Source organism: Ceratotherium simum, chromosome 1 (assembly GCF_057802395.1).
Source record: "Ceratotherium simum simum isolate JZ-2026a chromosome 1, ASM5780239v1, whole genome shotgun sequence".
NCBI classification, from domain to species: domain Eukaryota; kingdom Metazoa; phylum Chordata; class Mammalia; order Perissodactyla; family Rhinocerotidae; genus Ceratotherium; species Ceratotherium simum.
Genome location: NC_141900.1, coordinates 75,278,374 through 75,303,685, shown reverse-complemented (window position 1 = coordinate 75,303,685; position 25,312 = coordinate 75,278,374). Strand labels below are relative to the sequence as shown.

General features: G+C 37.8%; 1 protein-coding gene across 2 annotated transcripts in view; it reads right to left on the bottom strand.

Moving 5' to 3' along the window:
- Window positions 1–25,312, bottom strand: part of MET (MET proto-oncogene, receptor tyrosine kinase) — a 112,085-nt gene that overhangs the window by 21,211 nt on the left and 65,562 nt on the right. Inside the window, exons 5-14 of one of the 2 annotated variants that reach the window (XM_004418777.3) lie at window positions 25,008–25,181; window positions 20,085–20,245; window positions 18,206–18,308; window positions 17,958–18,094; window positions 17,086–17,247; window positions 16,210–16,309; window positions 12,392–12,610; window positions 5,391–5,537; window positions 3,262–3,418; window positions 2,935–3,075 (exon numbers count right to left, since the gene is read on the bottom strand). In XM_004418777.3, coding sequence (XP_004418834.1) covers window positions 2,935–3,075; window positions 3,262–3,418; window positions 5,391–5,537; window positions 12,392–12,610; window positions 16,210–16,309; window positions 17,086–17,247; window positions 17,958–18,094; window positions 18,206–18,308; window positions 20,085–20,245; window positions 25,008–25,181 — 1,501 coding nt within the window. The remainder of the gene's footprint in view (window positions 1–2,934; window positions 3,076–3,261; window positions 3,419–5,390; window positions 5,538–12,391; window positions 12,611–16,209; window positions 16,310–17,085; window positions 17,248–17,957; window positions 18,095–18,205; window positions 18,309–20,084; window positions 20,246–25,007; window positions 25,182–25,312) is intronic. The other variant, XM_014785497.2, reaches the window with a different exon arrangement.

The following is a 25,312-nucleotide window of genomic DNA, read 5'->3' as shown; positions in this document are numbered from 1 at the left end:
ACAGGGGCAGCAAACTAAATTAATAATGAAGCCGATTTTTAAAATTAGAGAAATGGTGGTTTTATCATTGAAAGAGGCTAGGAGGATCCTTACAAAAGAATTGGTTTAATAAAAACGATAAGTTGGGAAAAGATACTAGCTTACACATACAACTGTTTTAAAAAAATGTTTATGAAGTTTCTTTTAAGTAGACTGAGCATTAACGTTGGAAGCTTGTTTACTCTCTTCATTTCCTTAGACATTTCTCTTTATACACAACAAAAAGCCATGCTTGAGGTTTATTTTTTAATATATTATATTCTTAAGAATGGGAAGCAGCAAAAGTAGTCAAGCAGCTGCCTTTCTCAAAAAATCCAATCCAAATATAAGAAAATGAAACAGATGTCTTTTGAGAGACTAGTGTTTATTAATGGAATTAATTAGCATTACTCGAAACCTATATGGATTCCTGGCCAAGAAAAAATACATATAGTGAAATATTTTATATATATGAATTTGAAATAAATAATGGCTAAATTTTCAGAACTGAAAACTTTTCACATTAGCGGTAAGTTCGTCACTGTGTGGTGATGGTAGCAGATTTAGTGTCACTGCTGTTTAGAGAAGGCAGGTTAGAACTGGGTTAGCGTACCATCTCCATTGCTTAGGTGGGGGCCTTTGAAAAGGGATCAGCATTCCTTATTAGTTGAGCTAACAACCAAAGTCCTGTAAGAGCCTCAGGCAAGGTTCCCTATTGCAAGGTGAAGCTTTTTCATCTCAGGGGTAAGAAATTGTGAGGCTGAGAATAAATTTTATAATGCCAAATAAGGCAGAAAAGCCACCCGTTTCTTTGCCCTTCCCGCTGGGAATCCATACATGTCAAGGAGAGGGCATCATATCCACCGAAATTGACTTGAAGATAAACTAGGCAGGGTATTGACACGTATAAGTGTAGAACATGGGGAGAGGGAAGAGGCTTATCTAGGAGGTCTGCATTGGCACCAAAAGATAATATTGTTTGTTTGCAAATGAGCAGGAAAGTCAGAACTTGAGAGAGGGGCATTTCAAAGAAAGTTGATGGTACCCTGACTATTCCTAATTCGACTTAAGCATTTTTAGTATTTTTCACAGTGGACAGTTTGGTTAACAACAAATCAGTTTGGCTAGAGGAGTAAATCTCAACAACATCCCAGAAAAGCTTTGGGGCCACCTATAGTTATAGTAATCACTACCTGGAAATAAGAAGAGATGCAACCTTAAAGGAAGCATGCAGACCATCAGGAAAGTACCTGAAACGTTGGATGGGTGAGGGAAGAAGGGAGCCTAGCTGGCTGCCTGTTCCTTTAATCCCAACGAGTCTAGCTCTCCAAACCTTCCCCAGGGGATGGAAATGCAAATGAGCCTCTCTAAACCCAGCTCCTTCACTTTCACTTCCTAAACCTTTGTACCTGGAGATCAGGGTTCTGAATTCTCAGAGGTGCAGAGATCAAGGGAAATCCTTGGTGAGACACAGGAAAAAAGTCCTCTGGCATGGAAATTCTAGTGATCCTTGGGCTAAGTTCAAACACGTGCATAAACCAATTTAAAGCATCAATGTGTGATTCTGGGTAACACCACAGAGAATTCTAGGTCTGCATGAAAGACTGATGAGGAGGTTGTCCCCATCAGATAGAGCGAAAGGCTCTGTAGTTGCTTCTTCATTAGGTGCTGGCTGTGCATTTCCCCATTCTTCTCTCTGAATGACCTTCTCTTGCCTATTTACTTTTCCATGTCTCCAAGGATCAGGTTCAATGTAGGAAAGAGGATGAAACTCAAGCTTCTTAGCAATGATGACAGAGGTTTGGTGAGTAACAAGCTTGAAAGAAGATTATGTAAATTGTTAAAAATTACTTGTGAATTTTAATGCTCTCAGATTGGAGCTATTAAATGTGAATATAAAATAATAAAGAGATTTAAATATGAAAACTATAAACTGGATTTGATTTGTCTACATTGTTAATGGCATGGATTTTTAAAAGTGAATGGAGTCATGTGGGCAAAGACAATATTTATAAGATGCATCTCTACAAAAACTAACATAAACTTCAAAAAATGAGAGGCAGTAAGTGTTGAAAAAGTTAAGATGTTAAGTGGCTCACTGCTCTTGTACTTGTTTGATGAGCAGCTTCTAAGTTTTCCAGTATCCTCAACTGTCTGTGACTCATTTTATTTGTCCAATGGTAAATATTCAACCAGGGAAATGCTTGTACTTGACTCACGTCCTGTAACTTCTAAAGATAATGGAGCAGATACAATACAGACGTTTTGCTTTTACCAGGAGATTTTAAATAAAACAATGTGAAACGCTCTGGTTAACTTGACCATTAGGCCTACTGTTTCGCAAAGCCGATGATGTTAACGCCTCCTTTTTTAATAGCATAATTGAAAGTTTTTATTGGATAAGACTCAAAATATACTCAAGTCGTGGAATGCTGTGGGTAAAAGGCTGTGTATTAACAGTTCATTGAGAATCCTTCAAAGGAGTACTAAAGGTATAATTTAAATGTTTGAGGATCAACAGGTAAAAAAAAATGTAGCAGTGCCAACTTATATTTAAATACGTATAAGTTGGTATCTTAACTCTTCCTGGGTGGTTAAAGAGAGCTTCACCATTTCTTAGCATTGCACTCAGACGACAAACACCTTACCTTTACTCAAATGATTTCCAAATTAAGCTTTTTGTGAGAAGCAAGCTTAAGGACTCTAAAAATCTAATATAATATATAAATGAGTTCATTTAAAAAGAAGAGCCGTGTAATTCTGTGTCAAGTTAAGTACTTCTTGGACAAAGAAGAGGTAAATATTTCTTTCATATTTTCATAAAAATATAAAGGCAAGACCAAAAATAAACAACAATGCCAAAACCCACTGAGGTATATGTATAGGTATTTCTCAGAACAATAAACTGAAATATACCTTCTGGAAAAGTAGCTCGGTAGTCTACAGATTCATTTGAAACCATTTCTGTAGTGGGGCTTACACTTCGGGCACTTACAAGCCTATCCAAATGAGGAGTGTGTACTCTTGCATCATAGCGAACTAATTCACTGCCTGGATCTTAAAACAGAGAGAGAGAAAGAGCTCGTTAAAGACTTGGCTACCATGGGTCTCAGGAGACCCAGTGACCAGATCTGATGGGTTTTATGGATTGTATATAAGACAGCACACACGAATCTATGACAATTTTAAAATCTAATTCTTAAGGTAACTCCTTAAAACAAATGATAAAAAAAAAAAATGCACCTTTAATTTGCTTTCTCCTTTTCAGCCACAGGAAAAGCCCGAGTAATAACAAGAGTATTATTGCTATTGAGACAACACCAACTATCAATCCTCTGAAATTCTGATCTGGTTGAACTATTACTTTTCCAAGGACGGTTGAAGAAACTGCTTGCTTCCACTAAAAATGACAAATAAAAGTCACAATTTAGCTATGATAGATACAAAATGTACTACACAGGTTGAATCACAGTCTCTCTGGGCCCCAAATATCACCTGGTTATCACCATTCTAGAAGTGGCGTACTTGACTTCAGAGTGATAAGACGTGCCTCAATTCTGCTTCAATGTTCAAATCATTAGGGGCTACTGATCCCTAAAGTACTTATATTACACTTAGCTGTTTGTACTTGCAACTAAGTATTAGGGATAAAAAGAAATAAAAAAGTCTCTGATCTTGAGGAACTGAAGTATAAAAGGGAAGACAAATGCACAAATAAATGATTATAATACAGTGATATGTACCACAGAAATATGAACAAATAGTAAGAAACAGAGACAATAGCACATTAATTCTGTCCTGGAGGGTGGGGTGGAGGGCAGAGGAGACTTCGAATAACAGGTAAGTAATCATATTACTATTATGGGTAATGAAGTCTCAGAATATTCTTATTTCAGTTTTTTCTTTTTTTTTTTTGGTGAGGAGATCAGCCCTGTGCTTAACATCTGCCAATCCTCCTCTTTTTTTGCTGAGGAAGACTGGCCCTGGGCTAACACCCATGCCCATCTTCCTCCACTTTATATGGGACGCCGCCACAGCATGGCTTGCCAAGCAGTGTGTCGGTGCGCGCCTGGGATCCGAACCGGCGAACCCTGGGCCGCCGCAGCGGAGCACGCGCACTTAACCGCTTGCACCACCGGGCCGGCCCCTTATTTCAGTTTTGATATGTAGAAAAAATCTTTGAGGTCTCTTCCAGCTCTAATATCGTGATTCTTAGGATATATGGTCCTTCTGAATTCCAAATTCTGATTTCATTATTCAGCTTTAGATTTTCTAATTTTTTTTGTACTTTCCCATTTCATAACTTTTTAGAAAACTTCAGGAACCCTTTAAAAATCACTTATTCTTAGATAAACAAAATGTGTATATATATATGTCTACATACATATACCTATATATGTACACAATGGAATATTAGCCATAAAAAGGAATGAAATTCTGACATAAGCTGCAACATGGATGACCTTGAAAACATGCTAAGTAAAATAAGTCAGACACAAAAGGACAAATATTATATGATTCCACTTATATGAAATATCTAGAACAGGTAAATTCACAAAGAAAGTAGATTACAGGTTACCAGGGGCTGGGAAAGAGGAGGGAGTATGACATTCTGCTTAATGGTTACAGAGTTTCTGTTTGGGACGACGAAAAATTTTTGGAATTAGATAGTGATCATAGTTGAACAATGTAATTAATGCCATTGAATTGTACACTAAAAAATAGTTAAAATGGCAAATTTTATATTATACATTTTACAATTAAAAAATTAAGAATATAATATACCCAAACCCACTGAACGGTATACTACAAATGAGTGAATTGTATGGTAGGTGAGTTATATCTCAATAAAATAGATAAAAAAAAAGAATAAAAAAAATCACTCGCTCTGGTTCTAGGTTATCTGATTTAGCTGTCTACCTCAAAGGTTACTGTAAAATAGTTCAATTCTTATTTTACTTTGTCCAGTGCATACATATTATTTTACCTACAGGGGTCCATGCATCTGCAATCACTGTGGAGGGCAGCAGTATGTTGGCTCTTGCCTCCTGGGTGGTGAGTGGTGGGGGAAGGGGCACTCTTGCATGCATCCTTATCCCTCTTGAGAATTACAGCAAATTTTGGCAAGAGCGTGGCATGATGGAGAGGCAGGGTGACTAGGAAGCACTTTTGACATCTACCCTCTGAAGCTTGGGAAGGAGATAGTGCAATAAAAAACTCACTATTTCTAAAATAACAACTAAGAATCAAAGCTGAACTGATGAGCCAAAGCCAACACACAAATGAGCTTTAATGATTTATTTTAAGCCTGCAAGTGACATAATTACACTGGCATCTTTATTTACATCATGAGAGGAACGCAGGAATCCCACCTCTATATTTAGCTCGCTGTTCAATTTCAGCAGGTCACTGGGGACTGTACATAAAACGGCTTCAGAATATGAGTGTATATTCTCACAGCTCTTATTTCCAACTTTTAACACTTCACCTTTAACTGCTTCAGGGTCAATATCATTTCCCTGGAAGAAAGAAAAAAAAAAAAAGAGGTTGTTAACACTTCACAGTTCTGCAAGAATGCTAACAAGTGTGAAGGAATATAAATATACTGCAAACACAGGCCACGATGTGTGCAAGGCACGTGATTTTATAATACTCATTTTCATGGGAATTTGGATGGTTGGAAGAGAGTATGACCATTTCAGGGCACTAATGAGCGAGGATCACAGCACATGGCTTTTCCATAAATTGGATTTTAGAGAAAAGGAAAGAGATCCTTGTTTCACATCCTTACATCAATGACGTCTTACCCATAATCACCTTATTAATGTCTTCAGGGGGTATTGACGGTTGGCAAGAAGGAAACAATTTAGAGATTCAGTTGTTGTACTGCCTAACACTGACTGACGCAGTGATACTCAATGTTGGCTTCACTTTTAGAATCACACTGAGAGCTTTATAAAATACTGTTGCCTAGGTCCCAGCTCCGGAGATTCTGATCTAATTGATCTATGTTAACATAATCCTTTTGTGTTTGAGTTGGGCAGTTTCTTGTCATCCTTCTTGCACAGCTGAATCCTATACATAAATGAATTCATTTTTAAAGAAATGCCTGTAAGATGCTACGTGACCCTCATTATGATTTGGGAGCATGATTACATTATTTTGAACAATTATATAGTTACATGAGGATTTAAAAAAATTCTTCAATTTGACATATTTAGTTAACTGAAGTTAACATTAGGCACTTAAAAAATATCAACGCTTTGTTAAAGAAACCGATAATTAGCCTTGGGAAAGAAGTGAAAATGTAGGTAAAATTTCTCATATCAAGACTTAATGAGGGCCGGCCCCGTGGCTTAGCGGTTAAGTGCACGCGCTCCACTGCTGGCGGCCCGGGTTCGGATCCGGGGCGCCCACCGACGCACTGCTTCTCTGGCCATGCTGAGGCCGCGTCCCACATACAGCAACTAGAAGGATGTGCAGCTATGACATACAACTATCTACTGGGGCTTTGCGGGGGGGGGAAATAAATAAATAAAATCTTTAAAAGACTTAATGAGGGGCCGGCCCGGTGGCGTATGGGTTAAGTTCGCACGTTGCACTTTGGTGGCCCGGGGTTCGCCGGTTCGGATCCTGGGCGCGGACCTAGGCACTGTTCATCAAGCTATGCTGAGGCGGTGTCCCACATAGAGCAACTAGAAGGATGTACAGTTATGACATACAACTATCTACTGGGGCTTTCGGGAGAAGAAAAGGAAAAAAGGAGGAAGATTGACAACAGATGTTAGCTCAGGGCCAATCTTCCTCAAAAAAAAAAAAGACTTAATGAGTACAGTTATTTATTAAATGAGCTATTACTTTGAGGAGAGATACATCAAAACATATTACTATTTTCCTTGTGGACAAAGAGCAGCCAGTAATAACTACAATACTGCTTCTTTGTTTTATATAATCTTTAATACTCCGAAAACTGCTTTTATATACGTTGTCTCAGATGGCGCTCAATAGATTAGTAGGTCAGATATTATTCTTGAAAAAGAAGTTGAAAGAAAATACTTCTTCATAGCACGAATCTGGAGTTTAAGAAAAAATGGATATAGACAAATCCTATCCTTATGATATTTCTAGAGGTGGTATGTGTATTCCATTGAACCAGGTCAACCACACAGGGCAATTCAACGTAGAAGCACATAAATCTAATAGGTCACTTTGGGGCTTCAAGTGACAACCTGTTGGTTAGGTCTGAGGAGGGCCAAGGCATTCACTCACATATTGGAGGGAATACAGGGAATGACAAAGAAAAGAGATTAAAGAGCTAGAGGGCTTGATTTATGAGGGAATGACTAAAATGTGTTTTGCCTACTTAGATAATAACAAAGGCTGGGGGAAGGGATGAGCATACTGCATTTACATTTCCAATACTCCTTCTAGGCTCAAGATTTCCTAGAATGTTGCATAAAAGCTTCCCTAAAGCAAAAACAGATCACACAGTGAAACAACTGAACTCCTTATCATTTGTGCCTACTAAGGAACACATAAGTAGTGACTTACATAAGAAATTACTATCAGCTTTGTATGTTGAGTAATTATTTTAAAGGTCTACAACCCAACATATCACAGAAGTGATACTGGCAGCCCACTACTATATAAAAGAGAGGCCTGACTCAAAAAAATAAAAATAGACATAAGCTACTTTTTGTCATCTAAAACAAACAGCTATATGGAGCTATGGAGAAACTGTACATGTTTAGAACTTTTATTATTTATTTTCATTATTTAATATTGATTATTATTAATTAATTAATTATTTTTTTTTTTGTGAGGAAGATCAGCCCTGAGCTAACATCCATGCTAATCCTCCTCTTTTTTGCTGAGGAAGACTGGCTCTGAGCTAACATCTATTGCCAATCCTCCTCCTTTTTTTTTTTTTCCTCCAACGCCCCAGTAGATAGTTGTATGTCATAGTTGCACATTCTTCTAGTCGCTGTATGTGGGACGTGGCCTCAGCATGGCCGGAGAAGCGGTGCGTCAGTGCACGCCTGGGATCCGAACCCAGGCCGCCAGTAGCAGAGTGTGAGCGCTTAACCGCTAAGCCACGGGGCTGGCCCTAATATTGACTATTATTAAATAGAAGAAAATATTTACAAAATTGGCTCAGTTCTTCAGTCATTAAAATGCTAATATGTGGGTTTTTAAATAAAGCAACATAAAAGGAACTTTCTGGTCTTTAATCCTCCATACACATAGAGCAATTTACAGTTACAGTTATCTCATTTTATCCTGTAAAGACACCCCCCTGAGGTAGGTATTATTGTCATTCCTGCTTTACACATTGAGAACTAAGGTTCAAGAAGGGACTCAGTCATGAAGCAAATCAAATTCCATTTGATACAAAATCTATTTACCATCTACTGTGTGTTAGACACAATTCTAGTTACTGACAATATAAAGACGAATAAGATTTTCTTCCTCTCACTATAATGTCAAAATGAATACATTTCTAAAGTGGAAACTAATTATTCCCAATGTCTCATATCTGGATGTTACTTGTCCCTTTCCTCTCCAACTCTGGCCAGGTGTGACACATGTTTCTATCCGGGATTCAGGCCTGGGGACCCAAGTCTGAGCTGGTTATAGAACAGAGCAGATAGGAGCAGAAAAGGGTAGGATTTGAAAAATAGCATTATAACAGGAGGGGTCTTACAAGTTTTCATACATTCACGTGGCCACAAGATTGAGTCTGTGAAAGTCAGCTAAGGCAGTGAGGTACAGGTCGGTAGCAGGACTCAGGCCAGGTAACAGTCCAGGGAGGTTGGCAGCAGAAAATCAGTGAGCTGGTGGTAGTGGTGGGGAGAGAGATTTATACTTTATCCAAAGGATACGAGTCCCTCAGCTTAGGAACCAGGCCAAAGAACCTTCACAGAAAGCTTCAAAACTGAGTCCACAGGATGCTGGTAGGCATTAAGGGGGAAATGTTCCTAGGTCATTTGAGAAAAGCTGGGCGAACCAAAATTAAACTGGTTTCTTCATTGGCTACTTGGGGCACATTTGCTGTCTACGTGCCCTGGAATATGTTTTCTTCACAGAATGCATATTACTGTGTGCAGCACAGGGAAATACCAGTTTACAAGTACCATCAATAAGAATAGGTCTTGACACTGGGCCAAATGACCTCTAAGAAAAAAGCCCTTCACTTCCATCCTGTCTGGAGGTAGAAGTGGCCTCACAGCGGCTGTGACTGGGATTGGGCCTATAGTTGCAGGTAAATAAGTCAGAAGGAGGAGGGAGACAATCTTTGGCTGGGTCTGGGCAGCACGTGGACCGGGTTGGCTCAGAACTATGTTCCCTTCTACATCCTTCTGATGCCAGACACTGATGCAGGCCTCTACCTGAGCTTTCAGCCTTTGCTCTTGTGCTTGCAGTGTCACAGCCTGAGTCCCTGCTCCCTGTTTTAGCTCATCTTCCTGTTCCCCGTTTCCGGTTTTAGCTGACTTCTCCATACTGGACTTCTGAAGCATCTCTATTACCATATATATCAATGTGCTCCAGAATAAGATAACTCCCCAGGGTAGTGTCAGGCAGTCCTTGTTCCAACATTAAATACTGTACTTCTCTATTTTCCATAAAATATGCTCATGTACAAAAAGTCACATAATGAGATAATTAGGGAAAAATATATGGTACCTTTTAAACAGAATTGATTTTTAGATATTCGTAAAGAGTTTAGAGCTATTTCACTTAAAGAATTGTATGGATATCTGCATACCATATGATAGAAAATTTTCTCTATTATGAAAGGCATTTTGGTATCCATTAAATGAAAGTTAATATGAAAAGTACTGTAATTTAGTGGAAAAAAGACCAAATTTGGAACCAAGAAATTTGAGTGTGAGCCCTAGTTCTGCTGTTTGCTCCCTAGGTGACCCAAGACAAATCACCTAATCTTTCTAAACCTCTGTCTACTTGTCTATAAATGGGATAATCATCATTGGCCTCCCAACCTCACAGATCCACATGAGTCTCAGATGAAATATGTCTAAGTACTGTGTTAACTAAAATTCCACACCAGTGTGAGCTGCTAGTGACATGAGCATTGTGCCCTAATATTTACTCCCAAAGAGATGTCTCCTTCTGATGACCACTGTCCACAACTGGTGCTCGCTGACTTGAAGCCTTGGTCATAAACTACCTCCCCATCAATGGAGTTTCTGGTTCATTCTGAGGAGTGACTGGATCCTTGGTCCTATTATGTTCTCTTGATCTTAACTTGGCTGACCCTCTTGGCCATGGCGTAATCATTGGGCCAACTGCTGACTTAGGCAATTCTCACAACTAGGGCTGGAAACTATCACAATCTCTTTTTAGCCAAGGAATTCTTGTATGCATGGCTGCTTGAGGAGCATAAACTCTCACTGGTAATAAGGAGCAAATCTCACTCTAAACGTATGATTCTCTCCATAGTGCTTTCACTGATAGAATACAAATATACTTCTCACTCATGTTTTGGATGGTAATTGAACAAGCACAACATGAGATAAAATGCTATCTTTTGAAAAAAACAGTCCATTGCTTGTCCAGAAGAGGACTTTTTTTTTCTTTTCTCATTCTTTGCTTTCCTTTGTTTCTGCCCTGAGAGGCAGAGGTTTTAATATGATCAACTTTAGAGATAGATAAAGGGTTAAATTGCTGTGATACAAATATTCTCTTACACTTTAGATTTCCTCTTAAAATAAGGAAATAGAGTACAGGAAAAGATTGAATCATGACACCAAAATAGTCCCCCTAAACTGGCCCCTATTCTCCCAGATTGCCACTCTGTGACATGACAAGTGCTATATACTTGGTAGAGAAAAGAATTATTCTGTATATAGGCCAAAAAAAAAAAAAGAAAGTGTTTTGTGCCTGTTTCTAGAGACCCCTTGGGCCATGTTGGGAATAGCACTGAAAGGCAGAGGATGATGTCAAATCATGTTCTCCTTGGTTCAACAATTTCGTAGGATGCTGAATAATGGGTATTTAATTTACAGAAAAAAAAGGTTTTCTCCTCCATAGAAGACTGTGCTTGGAAGGGTAGATAAAGAACCATTTATCTCTAATCCTTCCATCATAGATATGGGAACAGAAAAATAGAGTTTATCTGGGCGCAAAAATATTTGCAAATAAACCTTTGTTTTCATCAAGGAAAACCAAATGGAATCTTTCAAATGGCAAACACAGTAATTGTTGAAAGTAAAAGGTCACACTAGATTAGTTTTATTGAAAAAAAAAAGAAGAGATAAAAGCTCTTTCTCCCTTTCTAAAACTAATTAAAGAAGCAGATGAAAGAACTTTGCTGTGGTAAACACGCTGTTCATTGAAGCAGGCTTCCATTTAATTTCATGCTGGGTTTGCTTAATTATTGTACAAAACACAATTGCAAGGTTAGTAAACTTGTATGAGTGTGAACGTGTGCATGGGTTCGGCTATAGTTAAAATCTTGTTGACAAAATAGAAAATTTCAGCAGAAATGTGTTATTACTTAGATGGAGATGATCTATGGGAACTTAGGTTACATCTAAATAAGGACTATCCTATTACTTTGTGCTTGTTCATATTGCCATTCAGGCTATCTTTCAGGAAAAAACATCTGAATGTCTAAAACAACACGTTGAAGGATAAACAGTTTGCCGTTTCTAACGACTAGGGCTATCGATAATTCAAGTCTTGATTGTTTTGCCTGTTTTATTACTATTTGAAGTAAAATGACTGAAGCGACAAACGAGAGCTGTATTCTAGTTTTTGTTCTGCCACTATTTTATCACTTGTCAAAATACTTAACCTCTCCGGGCTTTAGTATTCTTTGTTTGCAACAGGCTGGGTTAGAACAGATGATCTGTTATTCTCCAATTAAATTATGTTTTGAGGCTAATATATTCCTAAGGTAGAGGAGGTCCAACTCCATTTATAAGTCAGCTTAGAGATGACCACACCTAGATAGAAAATTCCAACTATCACAAGGAAGTACAGAACTACAATTGATGCATTTACTTTCATGACTCACCTTTTTTCCTATAATGAGCACATTTAGGTGTCAAGGGAAATACACAACGTTGGCAGGATAATGCATCACAGGCAGCCTATTTAATGGATTCGTGTCCCACATTTGCTACTTTTTAATATATACACAAGAAAGAGTTTTTAAACTCTTCACTAAAAAGCAGTCCATGATTGTTCTTACCTTTAGTCTTATGACAAAAAGATTTGTTTTTCAGAGCTTAGATATTTGCTGATGTAGCATAAGATAATGACCAAGTACAACAATTCTATTCACATAGCTATGAAGTCAATTAAGTTCAAGTTGTTGATTTAAGAGAGCACTTGAAGCATTTCTTACCTTAATTTCCAGTACATTTTCATTGCCTATTGAGATCATCACTGGCTTTTCAAAAGGCTTAAACACAGGATTATGTACATAAATGAGATCAAAGTATTTGGAATGGATCCCGTCTAACACGAAAAAGGCTTTGGTTTTCAGAGGGAGTTGCAAATTCAGCTGTTGTAGTGAAGGAGTTGTGCAGCAGATTATCTCTGAATTAGAGCGATGCTGACATGCCTATAGTAAGACACAATTATCCACTGTAGACAGAATATGGCTTGACAATACCAATAGTAACTTTCACATTTCACTGCTTCAGACAATCCACTGAAAATATATAATTTTTGAAAAAAAATCCGGATTTAACTTCCTAACGTTGAAGAACACATTTCTGGAAACACGACAGATGCAAAATTATCCAAACAACAACGTCTTTAAGGGAACACAGAGCTTCACCTACCCGGAATAAGCTATGTTGATCTATCTGAAGCCGGCTCTCCGTCCCCATTTTATTTTCCTTAAGAAGACAGGACAGTCACCTGGAGGGGCTGCCTCCTCATTTATGAAACAGCGGTGGCAGAGTGGGAGCTGGACTTGATGCAGTTAAAAGTCCCTGATTCACATCCTACCTTTAAACCAAGCTGTGAGAATCAGGGCAAAGCCCTTACTTGGAAACTCAGTTTCCTCATTTAAGAAGTAAGACTAAAATGTTATTCACCATGTGGGATACTACATGGTAAAGTGCTCTGTCAACTGCCAAGCACCATACGGTTCACATTCTAATTACCTATGTAGTTAGGTCATCCTATTAGTGTGTTTTAAGCTGTCAATTACTGAGCGCCAGGTTCTGTGCAAAATTCTTTACAAAGTTGGTCTCATTTAATTCTCACAATAATCCTATGAGGTAGGTGCTATGATTACCCACATTTTACAGATGAAGAAACCGAGCTTTTCAAGCTTACGTCATTAGACCAGGTCACACAGCTCTGAGTGGCAGAGTAGGGAACATAAATCCCAGGCCATTGGCTCCAAAATTCACGGTCTTAACTCCCACTCTATGCAGCTTCTTGCTTACTCTGTATTCTATATGGGTAAATCTTTTCCTATGCTCTCTATTTTACAAAGGCTCTGCTATTATTATTTTATGACCTTTCATCTCTGATTTCAAATCTTCCCCTTTGGAATTCTGATTTATGGAAGTTTGGAAAATGTGGTTTCCTCTTGATTGTGCTTAGACTAAACCAGCAACACAAAGTGGCACATTTAAGGTTAAATGGTTGCATTTGTCCTCCAAGGAAAAGACAAACAAGCAACAACATCCCTTAGATTTCCTTTTCTTTGACAAGTAGAGTTGGAGATAAAACAATTACTTATGCCCACAATAGAAAAAGGACTCAGGATATACATAAAAAGCACAAACAAAATTGGGTATTTGATATTTTCTTTTAAAAATAATTTAAAAAAATTATCCTAATTTTAAAACGTATGTTGTAAGTAGATAAAAGAGACTGATACATAGATATAATATGAATAAAATATTATTTAGCTTTGTATCAAATTCATATTATAATGCTAAAACCTATTTATTCCTATCATCTTGAAAAATGGAAATGAACAATTTTACTGCCATTACTATAAACGTCTCCATAACAAGAAATCTGAAAACTATACAATAAACTGCTGGCTTCTGGGACATAACGCATATTAACAAATTAATATACATTTTGTTAGGAAGGTGATTAGTATTTTTATTTTAAAAGATTTGAGTTTGTTTGACTTAAAAGTTATTGCGGCTGGATCAATATATCTAAATCAGACCTGACCAAGAGTTTTTATTTGTTAAATAATGAACGGGTTCAATTCATCACAGTCAGCTTCAAATTCTATAAGCAGCAGGGAATGTGGAAGGAACACACGGCTCTTTATGAGGTAATTTTCACAAAGAATAGTCAAACAGACCCACTGAATTTTTCATTCTTGTCCAATTGTAACGCATAGTTTTACTGTACTAATATGTTTGTGGCTAAAATAACACAAGTTTACATTTCCAGATACGTAAAGAGATAAGATTTTTATCTTTTACCATTGTTTGTATCCTCCTTGGAATATATGACTCTTATGTCTCATATCTAGGAGGTTTTTAATAAACATTTGATTACAAATGAATAAATAAAGCCAAGAAGAGTTCTATGTGTCATCATAATGTTGGTGAGGGAGAAGGAAATTTAGCCATTGTTTAATAACGTAGGCTTGGTGTGAATTAGACAAACTAATAATTTCTCAGATTTTTACTTTAAAAAGTCACATGCCAACACCAAAGAGGGTTACTGGTATTCTTATTTGGTTAATGAAAAATTGTTATGCTTGGTTCTGGAGAATTGATGTCTTTTAAATTAATAGCAGCGGTATTCTAACTTTGTTTGTGGCTATGTGTGGGGATTGGTTTCAAAGCTCTCTACTTCATACAGTGACTCCCTGGAGTACAATCTCTCAGGAATATGATAAAAATTTAATAATACTCTTTAGAGGTGATGCAATGTGGCTGATTGAGAAGGTCGAGAAAAATCTCATTGGAGATGACCTTATTGTTTGGTGATCTGGCTTGACATTTTTAGCCCCAAATTGGTTTTCGTAATTAAAGAACACCGTGGCCTTAGTCTTCAAGAAATATTGGATGGGGAATCTAAAAGAAAGTGCTGTAATTCAATCTATCACCTGCCCACTCAAGACCCTGCTTGAGAGGGGGCACTTAGAACTTTCATTCTAAGTTGAGTGCACAGGTCCAACTAGATTATGGTGTTTTATATCAGAGAAAAACAAAAATACAAAATCTTTGTAAATAACTCCAACCTTCAAAGGTCTAAACTAAAACCATCATTTTAATGTGACCTATATAAATTGATAGAGCACAAAATCGGTCAATTGCTTTTAAGGAGGCATTCAGTTAAATTTTGATTGACCTTGCAAATAAAAGAGGAAAGGCAGAGAAATACCAAACAACATACTCTAGGATATAACGTAAGTATTCTATTGCTTTTTCTCATTACTTAGTCATGTGCTAACAAAGGGACAAGAAGAATGGTAAAATGGAGGTGTGAGAACACGTGTGCCTGCCACTTAGAAAGTCAAGGGTGCTGCTGCCAAGAGTAGGGGCTTTACCCAAAGAGTTTTTTAGAGCAAAAGGGTTGATGTTCTATGGTGCATTAAAAGACAGGTGATAAGGGAATAATACAGACTGAATTCCCCAAGGTGATGGTATCTGGAGAAGGGCCTTTAGAAGGTGATTAGGTCATGAAGGTGGAGTGCTCATGAAGGAACTGGTGCCCTTATATAAAGAGATACACGAGAGCTTGCTTCCTCTTTCTCTCTCTGCCATGTGGGGATACAATGAGAGGACGGCCTTCTGCAAATCAGGAACAGTGCCCTCACCAGACACCTGGATCTGCCAGCGCCTTGATCTTGGACATCCCAGCCTCCAGAACTGTGAGAAATAAATGTTTGCTGTGTAAGCCACCTAGTCTATGGCATTTTTGTTATAGCAACCCAAACTGACTAAGACTGTTTTTAAAAACACTGCCTCAAGTTGGTAATCATCATTTGTGTGTAAACATTATATATGTATAATGTTTGTGTGTGTGTGTGTGTATTTTTTACAATGTTAGCCTGAGACTAGATAATTTTAGTTGTGGAATAAAAAAATACTATTTGACCTCAGCTGCAAGGAAGGTAACTAGCAAACATTAAAGGCAAAACCAAAACGTCCTATGTACTCTGAAAGCTAGTGGCAGAGGCACAGACTCAGGGCTTTAAGCACAATCATCACTCAGAGGACTTACCACTGTAAAGTTCCTTCCTGCTTCATGCACATTTATCACCATCCTCAGGACACTAACCGAATTCAGATTTTTTCCAACACCTGTAATTGTGCTTCCACCACTGGCAAAATAAAATAGACAAATAGCAATATTGAGAGGTTCTTTCCCCACCAAGTATTTTAAGAGAGAAGTTTAACTAAATTACATGTAGTGATTGCAAGTTACTGTCACAGCCAAAGTCAAATGGAAGTTCAGTGGTAACTCTTCTTTGGAAACAACTTATTTAACTGGAAAATATTTTTAAAAATTCCTATTTCATAAGCTGAAGAAATGCATTTGTCTTTTTATTCACCATATATGCAAAAGAAATATTTTTTCTCTCTGAAAAAAAAAATACAAAGAAAAATGAACTATTGTTGCTAGACTGATAGAATTAACGGAAACAAGGCAGCCTGAACTGGGTCCAATGAGACACTGATTCAGACGGAGTCTGATATAGGGAAAAGCTGCGTGTAAAGCAGGCAGGGCAAAAATATACCGAAGAATGGAGGAAAAAAAGGTGATTCCACTTTTGGGCACTAAGGTTAGTACAGAATTGACATGTATATAATATAAGTGCATAAATACTATGGTGCCACATTAAACTGCCTTACTGAAATCCATTTAAAAAGTAATAGAATAGGATAAAATGGTTCTTGGCATGAACTAGCACTGATCAAGTCAAATTGTACTCAGACCTTGAACATAGTTTTCACTCCTGAATTGGAAAGGCAGCCTTCAAAGGAAATGTAACAGCATCAAAGCCAGAGATAAAACTGCAATTCCTCTCGACTATTTGACAGCCAAACCATCCTTATGCTCATTATTTTCCTATACCCATCAGAAGCTTTTACTTACCTAATAAAAGATTTGGTTGGATGAATTTCATAGACAATGGGGTCTTCCCGGTAACTGAAGCTGTGCATCTCTCGGTTGGCTAAGTCAATTTTCAATTTAATGGGAAACTCAGTTGGAGTGGTTTGGGCTGGCGTATAACATTCGAGAATCCTGTCTGACACACTGAACAAAAAAATTAAGAAAATTAAAAAAAATTAAGAAAATGAACCTTAGCTATTAGATACACACATATTTTAGAATTATATCCATTTATCAAAAGGATATCACTCAATGGCTCCTAAATGGGAATTTCCTGATGTGGTCCAGAAAAAGTTCTTTCTAATGTAAGCTGTTTGCATTTGACTGGACCCCAAACTTAGCCTTGTTGTAGACAAGCTATCCTTGACTTCAAAATATTTGAGATTTTAAACAATTTTTAAAGTACCCTTTTGATAGTTCATTAAACTGAGCTCTTCCAAGTCTAAGAAGCAAAAACATAACTTCTCTCCAAACCCAATCTCCCTCATGTTTTTCACACTTCCCCAAAATGATTTAGTCTAAAGGTAAATCTTGACTGAAATGTTTATTTTAATTTATTGTCAATTACCAGAATCTCACAGCTCATAGCATAGCTAGGATACTAAGATATAACAGTAGAGAAGATGGATGAGAAGAGAAAACTCAAAAGTGGAATTAATAAACAATAAGGGAAGGGTAGAAAAATCCACAAAAGGGAGTAGACGGATTTGGGAAGGAGGAAGTTTTATAAGCAGGAGAGTAAATAATAAACATCTTGATATTTCTCCACAAAAAAAGAATAAACTTTTCCTGATTTGTTAGGTACAGATATTAATCTGACTTGATTGACACAACAAAAAGTAAAGTTACAACACCTTTTTAAAGTACATGTTTTTCCACCAATTGAAATGTGTCTAGAATTCCCACTGTTCAGGTACTTTCCAGTTAAAGTAAGTAAGGTGCCACCAGTCTTAGGACCATAACTTGGAGAAATACTTGTTATTATAGGATTCTGAATGGGAGATAAAAACAAAACAAAGTAACTTGTTAAGTTTATAACTCTAAAGAGATGAAGTAGCAATTAAATATCCTAGTTCATGAGAAAAGTAATGCTTAGACTTACCACATAGGAAAATGTACTATATTGTGCTGTCCCTCGACTGTTCGAAATAATTATGGATATATTGAAATGCTCATTCCTTGCAGGACCAACGGTGCATTTCAACCTGAAAAAAACAAAGTTTAATATGTTACAAATCCAAAGGCATTTTCTGGTTTGGTTGTTTTATATGAAGGGACATTAACTCTAAATTGTGAGCTGGCTACTCTGAATAGCAAGCAGAGTTTTGTGGTCAGCATTAGGGCTGGAAATTATGTTATTCTATTTCTGTACTATTACACTAAACTTTATATCGACTGTATTACATTATTAATACAGACAAAACAGGAAATGTTAAACCTCATCAATGCAGACCTCACCAATTGATGAGTTCAATCTTAGTCTAATCTAAGTCTAATCATCTCAGTCTAATCCTATAAAATCATAGGCATGATGTTTGGCATACTTAAGACAAAGAAATGGTATTTCAAAGCATATGAAACAATAGGCTAATTATAAATTAGCCATATCTCTTCATTAAAATATGTCAACAGGTACATTTCTGTGGTTATACTTGTCACTTGCTTATTTAAATTACTCAAAAAACAACGAAATTGTGATGGGCTTTCAATAGAATTATTTTTGAATTAATAATCTTATTATAGTTTTGAAAAAGTATAAACATAGTTTGTTTTATTTAATAACTTTTTTTTTTTTTTTGGTGAGGAAGATTGGCCCTGAGCCATCTGTTGTCAATCCTCCTCTTTTTGCTTGAGGAAGATTAGCCCTGAGCTAACATCTGTGGCAATCTTCCTCTATTTTGTATGTGGGTGACCACCCCAGAACGGCTTGATGAGTGGTGTAGGTCTGTGCCCGGAATCCAAACACATGAACCCTGGGCCGCCGAAGCAGAGTGTGTGTACTTAACCACTCCTCCACCGGGCCAGCCCCTTAAATAACTTTTTAAAGAAGAGAGTGAATTACTTTTACAGGCTCTAATTTATGATGCGATGAGTAACAATTTACAAGGGAAATTTCTAGAATGAATTTGTTTTGCCATTAAGCCAAATAAGTATGACGTTAATTGATTTATCTCAGTAAAATGAGTAGATTTAGACCTCTCTGTAACCCTGGAAGGAATTCTACTAGGTATAAAATAACCACTTGATAGAATAGGTTCAACCATAAAACTTTAAATGCTTGGTGTTGTTACTACATGATAATTAAAGATTTCTGGATTCTCTGTTCATTACGGGACTCAGACCTTATAGAAGGTACATGTAGAATATAGCAGAACAAACACAGGTCTAGGATCAGGAGAGCTGAGTCCGAAGGCCTGTTCAGCTCTTTCTCTCTAGATTACCTCTGCTAAGCTACACTCCACCTCTCTGAATTTCAGGTACCACCTTTGTAAAAGAGGAATGGTATTCCTATCTCCTGGGATTTGGGAATGGCTAAATAAGATACACCCCTTACATTACAGTGCCAATAAATATGAGCTGAATATAAATTTAAAATCATCAAAAAAAAAATCAAATCTCAAATATGTGATTCAGCTGCTTCACTACACTTCTGAGGTTTAGAAAATGAATTTGGAAAAGAGGGTCCATACTGAGCTGTGCACTGATTTTTATAGAAAAAGCTCATGGAGACTCTCCATATTTGAAGACTTTAAATCCTCCCAATGCTAGATTCTTCTTCACCTAGGCAATGCCACCTTTCTCTCTCCTTAATCCTGGTAAGTAAATAGGATTAAAAACAAAACAAAGCCACAAGGGATATGATAAGCCAAGACCCTTTTTAACTCAAGAGATGGACGTTTGGGGCAATTTTTACAAGTATTCATTCAAAAACAAAACCTGTTTTCCAACCAAACCCCAGCAAAGCATTTTAAGATCCTTACGTATTTGATGTGCTCTCACTTAAGGTCAAGGTGCAGCTCTCATTTCCAAGGAGAATTCTGGTTTTCTTTGAATCAAGTTTATTATTCTTTCTGAATCCAAAGTCCCAGCCACATATGGTCAGTGTCGTCCCTCCTTCAAGAGGGGCACTGGTTGGGAAAACCTACAAGGACAACATAGAACTTTAAAAAAACCCCCAATATATTATTGTCTTTCATACGTATGGAAAACAAACAAAACATGTATCCTCAAATAGTCTGAAATTCTTCCATTTTCCCACTATCTAAAAGAATTGAATTTTCACTAAAGGAAAAAGGGTCACAAACTTCAGAAAATCTGGAACAAACATTAAAACTATCTGACGTGCTGATGAAACAAGTTGTTTTCAGGAGATCCAGAGATGGGACAGGGAGCAGATTCAGCCTGGGTGGGAATGAAGGGCCTTCTCGGGCCACACTGAAGTGAATTCTTCTAGGAATCTTCTGGGCTGGAGGAGACACACTTTGGACCCAGACTCTTACATGCTTATTCCTCTGATTATAACTCCCTCACGAGCCTCCAGATCAAACTCTGCTCAAACCTCCTTCATGGGCCCTAGAAGCCAAGTGCCAGTATATGCCTTGCTCTGTGCAGCACCCACAGGTGTGTGTGCTGTCTCGTTGCCGTGGTATTCCCCACCCAGAGAAGAAAGTCACCAAGTAAAAATACCTCTTTCAGTATCCAGTGTTTTCACAGTTTAATTCAGCAGCTATCGTAATATGAAACACATAGGTGGTATTCAATACACATATGCCATTCATTCTCTCATTATTTATTTAGAAATCATCTACTATGTGCCAGGCACCAACAAATGAATAAGTGAATCTACTTCTTCATACTTGTTAATTCACACTTATTACTGATTTGCGATTTTTCTTTTTTCTTTAAATATGATCACTATTTGATATATACCAGCTGGTTAGTTGACACACTCAGCCTTCTAAAAATGATGTAATGTTACATACACACAATATATGATTTCTATTAGAAATAGATAAAAAAAGAACTGGAGAGAGCCCCAAATGTGATGTGTATTGTAGCAATGTTTCTAATTATCTTCCCTGGCATTATTTTACATCTCATTTCTAGGACTGATTTTTTTCCTCTCCCATGTTCAATGTTAAATAAATAATAGGTTCATTTTTATTATTGCAGGCTCATTTTTGGTGTGTTAAAAGTAAAATTTGAATTTATTAATTAAACTTTGCCAACTGTGATATAAGATAGCACTAGACTCTTATGAAGTCTATAAGACAACTGTTTTTAGGCTAAAACTATTAAAACAAAACAAATTTCCACGTTAAAAATAATCTTCTCCTCAGCAGCTCTGTGACAATTGAGAAAGGAAATGCTTTTTTGGGGGGACACATTGTAAATTGTGCTGTAAAGTACAATGGTGGGAAAACACAGCACCACTCAAGAGGCAGCTCAAAAACCAGTTAAGGTATTTGCTGAAGGCCAGTTAGTGAAAGTCTAAAAGTGATTCTTTTACAATTTAGAAAGGCTTTTAGCAAAATTCAGATTTGCAAACATTCCCATCCCTCCTAAGTAAATAATCGCAAACCAAAGTCTTAACTTACCCTTGTTACCAAACCCCTTTAAAGTCCTAGCTTAATGCTTTTATGATAGCTATTTTACCCATAAAATCCATTACACAGTGTGCCTTTCATGAAAACCTACCTCGCCCATGTCTAGCCAAATGAGAACTGCTAGGGAAAAAATATCTGTTTATTATTATGTTAGAAATTCCGTAGGAGAGAAGGAGACATCTAACCCTCCCCGACTTTCCAGCCTGGGGCAGCCACACAGCTGCTGTTCCCTCGTTTAACGAGGAGGCTTCCCCATTGAAAGCAGCTGCCCGAGGCTGACATTGGCCTGATCCGGCTGCCTGGATCCCCCCATTTCTATGTAAAAATTGAAGTCTGTCACTCTACATACACCATCACTTTCTTTATGAGGAAAAGCGATTGGGTGATGATTCAAGAAAAGACACTGAGAGGTGTTCATTTGGTGCTCTGGCAACAGAAATGGATATTATAAAAACTCTGCTAGACTGTTAGGATTCAAAAGGCCAGCTCTACTTAGTTTTTCTTTCCAGGCTGAAATACTGGGGCGGGTGTGGGGGAGGGGGATGAGCATTTTCCCCTTAGCTTATGGGGTAATGTTCCCTCTTCCAGGGGAAAAGGCAGGAAGCAGTCTTGGACTACACACCCTTGGATAGAACCAACAATGGGCTGGCAAACTCTTGAGTTATCCTGAAGGGCAGAGAAACTCTGTGGGAAGGAAATGAGTGTCCACATAAAGCCACAGAGGCTGGGTCTCCCACCTGTCTGGATAGGGGAGAAATAGCCAGAAAAGTAGCTATTGTCCTTTCACAGGTGAAAAAGATTTAAATGGTCATTTTTCTTTCAAAATCCATCAAGATACTAGATGAGAAAGCTAAAACAACAACAAAAACCTAAAATTTGCAATGTACCATAGTAACGTAAGATATTGACAATATGGGAAACCCGATGAGGAGTATATGGGAAAAACAACAACAACAATCACAACAAAACCTTGGAAAATGAAAATTTGCCTCTTCAGTAGAAAAAATGTCACATGGTGGCAGTGTATTGCCTGCATGACCCCTCCTCCCCATAAGATACCGCTGTAGTTTCTTATCTGAGTCTTCTGATCAACTAATAAAGTGTTTTATTGTCTCACTGGGATTGAATTCAACCCGACAAGATACGACAATTTTATCCTAATAAATTCAGAATACATTGGAAAATGCTCTTCCTTTTCTGAAGCTTTCTCATTGCTCTTTAAGGACAAGATCAGATAACATGTTTGAAATAAAATAATGGGCTTGCAATCCTGAAGTCTCTCATAAGTGGAATGGCAAAGAATTTTAGCCACTGAACATCATGTACCTTGAAAAGCAGGTTAACTTACATTTATTGGAAAGTGAAACTCTATACATTAGCCAGGTTTTGTGCCTATAAAGTTTAAGACAGATAAGAAAAAGATGAATAATCTTATTTTTTGCAGTAAGAATGCTAAATGTCACGCTCTAGTGTAGCGTGAAATCTTTCTAACAACTATGAACCGAAAGGGATTTATGGACTCAGCTGCACCACTTTCCTTCTAACTGTACAGTCCGAGCCTCACTGACTCATGCACGATGCAATGCAACCTTTTAAAATTGCCAACTAGAGTGCTGGAGTTAAGAAAGGTGAGAGGGGAGAGAGATTCAAACATCATGAGAGATTTCTTGGTTTCAAAAAATTCTAAAATATTTACTCTGTTGTTAACCATTTTAATAATATAGCTTTCATGACTCATAAAAGGAAGCACATTGGTCAAAATTAAATGTTTCATTTGTACAGGTTCTCAACCTGCTCTTTATTAAAAACACCAGCTTGGCTATTTTTGAAATAAAATTATTATGATTTAATTGCATGCATGTGCGTGCGCGCACACACACACGCACTCCCCCTATCTCTTTCACGGAATAGCTGAGATCAGATTTCTAGTGTCTCAAATTGCCGAGACTGTGTGTTTAAAAAAGTATAAAATTGCATGTAGTTTTAAAAGTATATTAAACAAAAAAAGGTGCATAAATACTACAGTATAGATTTAAATTCGTTTTCTTACTATCTTCTGGTTTATTCTCTGACTGATCAAGCTAAGTCTTACTAATCATGTCACACCTAACAGAAAATGATTTGGTTTAAAACCCAGTCACCCAGTACAAATCTTGCCCCAAACCGTAACTAAATGAAAACAGCCATGTGCTTGGGGGCATTTCTTGTTCTGACTTGCACACTTTGTTTACTTGGGCTTGAACCAGGCAACCGAGACCTTTAACTTGAATCTTTCACAAGAACCACTTACTAAAGTCCAATTGTTCTACATGCAGGCAGAGAAAACACATACTGGGTCCTCAATAGGGAAGTATTTTCAAGCACAATGTATTTGGATCAAGACATTTAAAAAAACTGCCAAGGAGATTTTCATAGTGCCAAATATATGCTTAAGCAAATAAGGCAACAAAGTTAGAGAGTGTGGCTACAATGTCATGACTGAAGTCCACTGCTAGAAGCTAAGTTCTCTAATAGCAGGAGGCACTTTGACTTGTTCAGTCTGTATCCCTCCAGTGTCTAGAAGAGTGCCTGCTGTGTGGTATGCACTCAATAAATATTTCTGGAATGAATTAAAGAAGGAATTGGCTCACAGAGTATAGATGTTAGTTAGTATAGTCATCAGCTGCTCCTTTACCTCTCTTCCAGGGACTTTGAGAGAAGGCGCACAGCCACTCACGGGTGTCGACCACCTACTTGCCTCCCACATCACCCTGATAAGTAACCTCTAGTCTCATCTGTGATGAGACCAGGCTGCCATCTATGCGTCAAACTAGAAGAAAACTTCTGTCCTATCTGCCCCAGCAGGGCTGGGATCTCTACCTTGCATGGTTCAGCTTAGGGTTTTGGGTTATGACCTGAGCAGAGCTCCGTGTGTGGTGGAGGCTCACATCTGGGCACCTGGTAGATAAAGTGGGTAGTGTGGAATCAGAGAATGGGTGAGTCAGGAGGGAACAGGTCCCAGTGTGAGGAAATGGGGAGCAATGTTGCTCACTAGCCACCACTCTTTTATTCACATAGCACTAAAGGAGAGCAGTTCCCCAAGGAGAGAATATACTTAGTGAGCGTGAAGTAAGCACTTCAGGGGCAGGACTCAGGGGGATATGCCCAAATGCCATCCTAAAGGAAAAACCCAAGGGAGATGGTGCTTTCGCTGATGTCTCACAGCTAAATGAGTAAATTGATTTTTGGATTTTTTTTTTCATTAATGAGATTTGTGTTTACCAAAAAACATACACCACAGCTGACAGATATTCCTACCTTGTAAATTGTAGGCAGACAGATCTCTTGAGTCCATGTTCCGTCGGGGCATTCCTCCAATCGCACACACTTGTGGTTGCACCAGCCACACTGCACAAAGGGAGGGGCGGAGAGACACTGACTGCAGGACTGGAAATGTTGACAGCCCAAGCCATTCAGCGGGATCTTGGTGATCTGTGAAGAAAAGCGATGGAAAGAGCTTCCAGAGCTTTGTTAAATAAAAAGCAAATGCACCAAAGATACATGTAAATATAATTTCGTGGAGTTTACTGTGCGTGCAAATCGTGTAATGCTTAAGTGATTGA